At 67.2% G+C, this 7906-nt stretch overlaps 3 protein-coding genes across 4 annotated transcripts in view; all 3 read left to right on the top strand.

Annotated features, from left to right (window-relative positions):
• Window positions 1-2547, top strand: part of H696_01826 (AGC/RSK/RSK-UNCLASSIFIED protein kinase) — a gene marked incomplete at its 5' end in the record, with an annotated part of 8114 nt that extends 5567 nt beyond the window's left edge. Inside the window, 2 exons of the mRNA XM_009495726.1 lie at window positions 82-453; window positions 716-2547. Coding sequence (XP_009494001.1) covers window positions 82-453; window positions 716-1627 — 1284 coding nt within the window. The 3' untranslated portion in view covers window positions 1628-2547. The remainder of the gene's footprint in view (window positions 1-81; window positions 454-715) is intronic.
• A 220-nt stretch (window positions 2548-2767) lies between these two features.
• On the top strand, window positions 2768-4135 carry H696_01825 (hypothetical protein). Its single transcript, XM_009495725.1, has 3 exons — window positions 2768-3196; window positions 3417-3607; window positions 3714-4135. The coding sequence occupies exons 1-3, from the start codon at window positions 2881-2883 to the stop codon at window positions 3960-3962; spliced, it is 756 nt and encodes a 251-aa protein (XP_009494000.1). The 5' UTR covers window positions 2768-2880; the 3' UTR covers window positions 3963-4135.
• A 138-nt stretch (window positions 4136-4273) lies between these two features.
• Window positions 4274-7687, top strand: H696_01824. Of its 2 annotated transcripts, XM_009495724.1 has the most exons (10): window positions 4274-4525; window positions 4692-5216; window positions 5344-5462; window positions 5574-5820; window positions 5940-6120; window positions 6227-6315; window positions 6458-6580; window positions 6728-6823; window positions 6968-7266; window positions 7385-7687. In XM_009495724.1, the coding sequence occupies exons 1-10, from the start codon at window positions 4316-4318 to the stop codon at window positions 7524-7526; spliced, it is 2031 nt and encodes a 676-aa protein (XP_009493999.1). In that variant the 5' UTR covers window positions 4274-4315; the 3' UTR covers window positions 7527-7687. The 2 variants fall into 2 exon arrangements, with proteins under 2 accessions (XP_009493999.1, XP_009493998.1); XM_009495723.1 differs by lacking the exon at window positions 4274-4525 and having other exon boundaries at window positions 4532-5216.
• Window positions 7688-7906: the final 219 nt, after the last annotated feature.

Below are 7906 nucleotides of genomic sequence, written 5' to 3'. Positions count from 1 at the left end.
CCTTTTCTCTCTTTCCCCTTCCTTCTCTTATCTGCCCTCGGATCCCATCGCTTGTTTCGCGCCCCTGTGTCCGCTGCCCAGATTAACCGCGTCTTGACAGAGCGGGATATCCTCCGGTCGGCCAACCACCCGTTCATTGTGCCGCTGTACCACTGCTTCCAAAGCAAGGAGTACATCTACTTTGTGATGGAGTACTGCGCGGGCGGGGAGTTCTTCCGGACACTGCAGCGCCAGCCCGGGCGCCGGATCAGCGAGATGGCCGCGCGGTTCTACACGGCCGAGGTGGTCCTGGCACTGGAGTACATCCACATGCTGGGGTTCGTCTACCGAGACCTGAAGCCGGAGAATCTGCTCCTCCACTCCTCCGGGCACATCATGCTGGCGGATTTCGACCTGAGCAAGAAGGCCAGCGGCGGGGGCGGTGTATCGGTCGTGCGCAGCGGTGTCATGCAGGTACATGCTTGGATTTTCCCTTTGCCCCCCCCCTCGCTGCTCGATCTTGGTCCTCCTTTTTTTTTCGCCCTTTTCCTCCGCTCTTCTCCTTCGCCTGCCTTCTGCATTGTCTGACCCCTTGATGTTCCACCTTCTCTCGCCTCTTACTTCTCTCACTTCTCTCCCTTTTCTCGTCTCTCATCTCTCCTTCTTTTCCTCCTTCTCCCCCCCCCCCCGCACACACACACACACACACACATGACCTCGATGCTGCCGTGCGTAGCGCGTGTCCGACGTCTCGACCCAGGCCGTGGTGGACTCCTTCCGGACGCACTCCTTCGTCGGCACCGAGGAGTACATCGCGCCGGAGCTGATCCTCTCCCGGGGGCATGCGGTCCCGGTGGACTGGTGGACCCTGGGCATTCTCGTTTATGAGATGATTTACGGCCGGACCCCCTTCAAGGGGCCGGACCGGCGGGCCACCTTCTCCAATATCCTGACCGCGCCGCTGCTCTTCCCGGATGACCTGACGGCACAGGCCAATGCGGCGGCCGGGGCGACGGGATTGGCCGCCGTGGCGGCCGCCAGTCCTGGCGCCCACCCGGCCGGTGTCCAGCTCATTCCCCATGCCCGGTGGGACGGGGACCCGATCTCGCAAACATGCAAGTCCTTCATCCGGCGGTTGCTCTGCCGGGAGGAGCGCCGGCGCCTGGGCAGCGAGGCCGGCGCGGCGGAGGTCAAGCGTGACCCGTGGTTCTTCGGGGTCAAGTTCGCCCTCCTGCGGCATATGCAGCCGCCGATTGTGCCGCGTGTGCCGGAGGACGTCCTGGCCGGGACGCTGGTGGCTCCGCATCCGGCGGCCGTGGCCGCCGGCCGGCCCCCGGGCCCGGCGCCGGTTGTGAGCACCGGCGCCGGGGGCGGACCCGGTGGCGTCCCGTCGGGCAGTGGCCCCGGCGCCGGCCGGCCTGGGGGCGGCCCCCCGGGCTCCGGCGGCCAGCCACACCACCATCATCACCACATGTCGGCGCAGGCGCAAGCCCAACAGGCCCAGCAGGCCCAGCAGCACGGCCACCGGTCGGCCGGTGGCGATGACTTCATCCGCCGGGTCATGAGCGAGCGCACCCTCAGCCGCATGCAGATGGACGAGAATGATCCCTTCTTCGGCTTTGAGAGCGAGATCTTCCACTCGGATTGACGGCCCTCCGCGGGGGGTTCCTCCTTCCTGGCCTCCGGGCGAGAGGCCGGGAGCCGCTCTCTCCCTCCTCCTCCTCCTCCTGCTGCTGTTGTGCCATACCCACCGGGTGCCTTCCACCCCCCGCGCAAGTAAGCAGGAGCTCGTTTCGGCCTCTCTGGAGGGCATGAGAGCGGTAGGCGGACAGCGATGTGGCGGGCCATGATGGCGACCATGGCGTCGCCCCGCCCGCCTCGGACACACAACCACCCGCTTCCCGAAGAGACCCGCGCAGGTGTGTGCTCGCTCGCTCGCTCCCTCTTCCCCCTTTGGTGAATTCCCCCCTGGGGGGCGGAGCCGGACATCGTATCAGGACTTTTTAGATGGGCGCACCCGCGTCCTCCCCCAATCCCTCCTCTTGGCCTCGCCTTGCGCTCTCGTGCGCGCCACGCACCGCCTCTCCCCGTCCTTCCTCCTTCACAGCAACAAAGGGGCCAGCTCCGCGGCCCTGGCCCGCACTCGCGCGCGCAGATGTCGCGGGGCATCCCCTTCACCTCCCTCCCTATATTCCCTCGTCTTCCTCCTCCTCCTCCTTCCGAGAAGCACCCATAGAGCATCCTCCAACCCCGAAACAGTGGGAGCGAGAGAGAGAGGGAGAGAGCCAGGGAGACTGTCAGAGCGCGTGTGCGTGGGCGAGCGCGAGAGAGCGGGCCAGCCTGTGTGCATGCACCCGGGCGCGAGCGCAAGAAGAGCATGCCCTCTCCCCTCCCGACGAGCATCCCTCTCGGGCGGGTGTGTTTCGCGCACACACACACACACACAATCGAGACACATCCTGCCATCTTCCCTCCCCGGGGACCGGACGGCCGGCACGCCGTGCCCTGGTTCCCCCTGTATCATACCCAACTGCCAATGCTCTCACCCAATACATGGTCCTTGTTCCCTTCTCCCCGCGCGGTTGGGCGGGAGGCGGCACAGCGCGTGCTCTTTTCAGGGGGGGGACGGGGCGGGGCCAGGCATGGTGGTGGTGGTGGTGGTGGCCGCCGCTCGCCATTCCCGCCCTCCGTACCCTCGGCGAGGGGCCTCCCAGGTCGGGGAAGGAAGGCCTCGTACGGGTCCCCATTTTTTCGGGGCCCGGGGCGGCCGATGACACAGAGGGGTGCCGTCGCAAGGCATCTCCTTCCCCGTCTTTCCTCCCTTCCCCCTCCCCTCCTGCCCCGCCCACCCATTGGCGCTTGCTCCCTCCTTTTTTCGTCCCCCCCCCCCAACTCCCGACCATGAGCGAGGACCTTCAGTCCCTCCGCCGGACCGTGGCCCTGGCCAGCGAGGCGCCAACCAGCGACGCGGAGGTGGCCGAATTCGAGGCCGAGTACCAGCCCTTCCTGGCGCGGTACGGCAAGTCGTACTACATCGACGACCGGTTCAAGACCGACCAGTCGCACGGGGCGGTCTTCCACCATGTGAATGGGCTGCTGATCCTCGGCCTGGCCCCCGGGCACTCGGTCCTGCGGACCGGGCAAACTGTCACCAAAGTGTCCTTCCCGGCGAACATTTGCCAGTCCATCGACAAGCGCGCCTGCAAGGGGCGTCCCCGTGCGTGAGCCCGTTGGGGCATCCTCGCCCGCCTGGCAAGGCAGCCACCGGCGATCCTGCTGTCTTTTCTCACCCCTCCCCCCTTGTCCGCTGTATCATCCTGGCCGCCCGACCGCCGGACCTGCCCGGTCGTGTATGTGTGTGTGTGTGTGTGTGTGTGTGTGTGTGTGGCGGGGCGCGCGCGGGCCCGATGCTGTTCGCCTGGCCCTCGGTCTGTCAGGCGGCCCGCCCCGGGGGCAAAAGATCCACGCGCGCTCGACGCTGGCCACCTTCGAGGCTCGGCCGGCCGCCAGCGCCGAGGGCGCCCCCACCGAGCCGATCACCTCCTCCATCAACCTCGGCCTGTCGGGGGCGCAGCTGATCGAGCTCAACCGCAACCTGGCCACCAATCCGAGCCTCGTGTCCACCGCTGTGCGTGTGCCCTGCATGGGTCTGTCTCTGTTTCCCCGCCCGATGCGATGGCATGTTGCTCTTGGCTGGGTCGCCCTGGCTGACTTTTTTTTTTCCTCCGCCGCAGCCCGAGAGCGAGGGCTTCCTGGCCATTGCCAAGCCATCCAACCATCAGCGGGGGCCGATTGTCCAGAAGTTCCCCTTCAACCCCTGGTGCGTCAGCCCGGAGCGCTATGCCGGGGCCCTGGAGGCGTCGCTCCAGGAACAGGAGCAGCTCCTGAAGAAGGCCGCTGGCGAGGCCGAGGCCGAGGCCGTGCACCCGCCCGCTGTCGCCCCGCCGGTGGGAGCGGAGTCGGCGGCCACCGAGCCGGTTTGATCCGCGGTCCGTGTCCCGGCTGCTGGCGGGGACGCGATCGCCCGCGCGTGCGGGCCGTAGCGCCACCCGGCTGCTAGGCCCCGTCCGTCGGCATCTGGCGTGAGAATGGCCGGTCGATCTTGGCCGCGCATACGCCTCCGTCTCTCCTCCTGCCCGCCCTGCCTCCCCCCCCCCCCCCCCCGAAAAAACCCCACATAGAAAAATAGAAAAGCCCCATTTCTGTCCACGGCGTCGGGCCGGCGCCCCTCCCCCTATGAGTCTCCCCCTCCCTCGCGCCTCTTCTGTCCCTCCTTTCTGCCTATTCCCCTCCCCCCCCCCCCGCGTTTTCCGTGTGTGTCTTCCCCGTGTGGAGGATGTCTGGTGGTCCGCCGGGCTCGGGCCCTCCCTCCGGGCAGTCTGGTGCGCCGCGGCCGGCCAAGCGCCCGCGGCCGGCGGATGGTCCCCCCTCGGCGCCCCAGCCGGCGGAACTGCCCTTCCCGAACAGCCTCTTTCTGGAAACCCTCCAGCGCATCGAGTCCGATGCCATCCATCGGTCGAGCCAGGCGCGGTTCACCTACCGCAAGGTATGCTTGCGTCGGGTGCTTCCCTCTTCTTTTTTTTTTCCCCCCCGGTTGTGCGGCCCTTTCTGCCAGGGAGCTCACCAGCTGGCCGGCGTCTGGCCCTTGTGCATGCCTCCTCCCTCGGCCCCGTGTCCATGACCTGGCCTTGGTCTGCCTTCGTGCATGGCAGGCCATTCGCAGCCTCCAGCGCTATCCGCTGGTGCTGCCGGACGGCACGTCGTGCCTGATCCTGGAGGGCGTTGGCCGGGGGATCGCCCAAACCCTGGACCGGGCATTGGCTGCCTACACCCGCGATCACGGGCCGCCGGAGTTGGCCCTGCACCGTGTGGCCGATGTGCTGGCTCCGCTCGGGTCACTGGGCCTGCCTGGGGTTCAGCCCGCGGCCCCGGCGGCCAGCCAGGAGCCGGCCCCCACGGCGGTGGCCCCGGCAAAGGCTGCCCCCGGGGGCAAGTCCCGGAAGAAATCCACCCGCATGTATGCCCCGGCCCCGGGCAGCGTTCCGTTCTCCATCCTGACCAGCCTCCTGCGCTTGGATGAGGCGACCTCCCGGGCGGCCTTCGTCCCCTGGCGGCCGGAAGTTGACGCCGAGGGTGGCGACTCGCCGGGCGCCGGCCCGGGGGCCCCGGCCGCCGGGGGGGGCTATGTCGGCAACTTCCGAAATCACATCCACACACGCGAGGCCATCATTTCGGAGGTGGGTGACTGGCTTTTCCTTTTGCATTTTTCTTGCCCCCTTCCACGTCGCCCCGTTTCTCCACCCTGCGGAGGGCTGCCTGGTCTAACGCGCGGTCGTGCGCGCGCCGGCCTGGCCACCCTCGCAGGCGGAAGTGTGCATGCGCCTGCTGGCGGCCAATCAGCAGGTGGACCTGTCCGGGACCCTGGTTTTGAGCTCCTCCTTCTCGGCCATGACCGGGCTCATCAAGCGGGGGCTTGTTTCGCGGTGCGTCGGCAAGGTGCCATGCTCGGCGCGCCCGGGGAGGGGGGGGGGGGCATTGGGGCATCCGCGTGGCCCTCCCTCCGGGGATGCTTGTACTGACAGACGGGTGCCCAGATCCTCGGAGCCCAATCGGTATCACTTGAATAGCGAGGGCACCGAACTGGCGCATGTGCTTTGCACGACGGCCGGCCTGCCGCCGGGATTCGCCCGACCGGACGACGAGGTCCCGGCCGCCGCCGCCGACACACAGGCCCCTGCCGCCGCGGCTGGCCCTGCTGCTGCCGCGGGCGTTGCCGGCGCTGCCGCCATGCCGGCTGCCGTGCCGATTTCCGAGCTCTCCCTTTCGCACCCGGAGATTCGAGTACGCCCCCTTCTCGCGGGCCCGAAGGGGGGCCCTTTCGCGCCATGCACGGAGCCTGCCTTGGCGCGGCTCCCCGGCCGGGAGGTCCACTGACCATCTTCCCCTCGTCCCTCGGCCAGACCATCACCATGCACCCGGGCACCTTCGAGATCATGATGCTGCTGGATTCGCGGGAGGTGCGCGGGCGAAGTGACCGCGACTACATCCAGGGGCAGCTGTCCGGCAAGGGCTACGCCGTGGACACCCGGCCCCTGTCGGTGGGCGACATCACCTGGGTAGCGCGCGATCCCTCGACACATGGTACGGCCGGCCGGGGGGGCGCCACCAGCCCGGGCGTGGTTCTCTCTTCCACGCTCGCGCCGGTACTGACTTGGCGATGGACCTTGTGTCTGGTGCTCATGCCCAGCGGAGGTCATGCTGGGCGTGGTGGCCGAGCGCAAGCGCCTCGACGATTTGGCGGCCAGCATCAAGGACCGGCGGTATCGCGAGCAGAAGGTATGTGCCAGGTCGCCAGGGGGTGAGGGGAGGGGGGGTACCTCTGCTGTTGGGAGGGGGGCGGGGGCCCTTTCCTGCCGTGTGGTCCTCTTTTCTCACCCGGCTCTGTCCTGTCATGGGGGGCTCGATCGAGTGCATTTAGCACCGGCTCCAATTGTCCGGCATGGATTTGGTGTTTTACATCGTCGAGGACCATACCTCCTCGGGGTCGGTCATGTTCGAGGCTGAGCGCAGCCGGCTCGAATCGGCGGCTCTGCACACGCAGGTATGTGGCCCGTGCGCCTGGGCGGTGTTCTCCTTTTTTGTCGCGCGTGTGTGTGTGTGTGTGTGTCTGCGTGTGGCCATGACTGACCGCCGGGCTTGCTGCGCCTGCCCGTGCCCGGCGGCCGGCAATGTGGCCCTCCGGTCTCAGACCGATAATCACTTCTTCCTGCGGAATACCACTGGGCTGGACGACACGATCGAGCTGCTGGAACACCTGACCACTTACCTTGGAAAGCTGTATCTGGTATGGGGGACCGCCGGGCGGCAGAGGCCGCTGAGTCCTTCTTTCCTTCTTTTTTTCTCGCTCGCCCCTCGCCCCTCCGGCCGCTGATTCTGACGTACGACCTGCCCTCCACGGTGGGGACGGGGCACGCCCATGCGGGTGCAGGGCCGCGAGTTGGTGGCCCTGGACCAGATGCCGGTGGTGTATTCGGCGCGAGACATTGCCGATGTGCGGCATGCCCTGTCGCGGGAGCTGCGAGAGGGCCCCCCCGCGCGGGGCCCGGCGCCCGGTCCGGTTCCCCGCCTCTCGCGCATTCTGCTGACCTACCGTCTATTCGGGGAAATCAACACCAAGAGCCAGCTGCAGACAGTGGGCGAACTTTACCTGAAGCAGTTGGTCCAGGTGAAGAGCCTCGGGCCGGACATGGCGCTGGCCATTGCGCAGGAGTATCCGACCCTCTTTGAGTGCGTGATCCTTTTGGGTGCTCACCGGCGGCCGTGCATGGCTCTCCCGCGAGTGGAGGCACTGACTGAGCCCATCTGTGTGATGGTATTTGTGTGGATGTGGATGGGCCGGATGTAGCCTCTACCGCGCGTATGCCGCACTAGATGATGATAATGCGCGGCGGCGGCTGGTGGAGGGCATTCGCGTGGAGCGAACCGGCCGGCGGATTGGCCCGGCGGTCAGCCGAGCGCTCTTTGCGGCACTCTTCTCCGACGGGTAGCGACCGGGGGTTGATTTGGCCGAGGCGGGGCTTGTCGCTCGGCCCGGCTGGTGGACTTGCTCGCCGGGCGGCTCGCGGCTGGATGGCCGCACTTGTATATTATTCGCATGCGCGCTTGCGCGTGCATCCCCTGGCGATCTTCAACAACTTCAATTATTCAACCAAGGATTGCGTGAGCCGGTGGAAGCTTCACCGAGCCAGGCGCGCAGGGGGGAGGAGGGGGGAGGAGGGCGGCGACATGGGAACCACTGGAATGGTCTGAAAGGGGGAGCAGAGCGCAGGACATACACACAGAGCACAGAGAGCAACAAGGCGGTGGGGGAGGGGGGAGAGAAAAACGGAGCAATTCAAACACAACCAGGCTGGGGCACAATGATATT

Source organism: Fonticula alba, assembly GCF_000388065.1.
Source record: "Fonticula alba strain ATCC 38817 unplaced genomic scaffold supercont2.3, whole genome shotgun sequence".
NCBI lineage: Eukaryota > Rotosphaerida > Fonticulaceae > Fonticula > Fonticula alba.
The sequence above is the reverse complement of the archived record's forward strand: the minus strand, read 5'-3'. Positions and strand labels throughout refer to the sequence as shown.

Coding starts and splice junctions, on each gene's coding strand:
- H696_01825 (XM_009495725.1), top strand. CDS start 2,881: ATGAGCGAGGACCTTCAGTCCCTCCGCCGGACCGTGGCCCTGGCCAGC. Junction 3,197..3,416: donor CGCCTGCAAGGGGCGTCCCC/GTGCGTGAGCCC, acceptor TCGGTCTGTCAG/GCGGCCCGCCCCGGGGGCAA. Junction 3,608..3,713: donor CGAGCCTCGTGTCCACCGCT/GTGCGTGTGCCC, acceptor CCTCCGCCGCAG/CCCGAGAGCGAGGGCTTCCT.
- H696_01824 (XM_009495724.1), top strand. CDS start 4,316: ATGTCTGGTGGTCCGCCGGGCTCGGGCCCTCCCTCCGGGCAGTCTGGT. Junction 4,526..4,691: donor CGCGGTTCACCTACCGCAAG/GTATGCTTGCGT, acceptor CGTGCATGGCAG/GCCATTCGCAGCCTCCAGCG. Junction 6,581..6,727: donor CGGCGGCTCTGCACACGCAG/GTATGTGGCCCG, acceptor CTCCGGTCTCAG/ACCGATAATCACTTCTTCCT.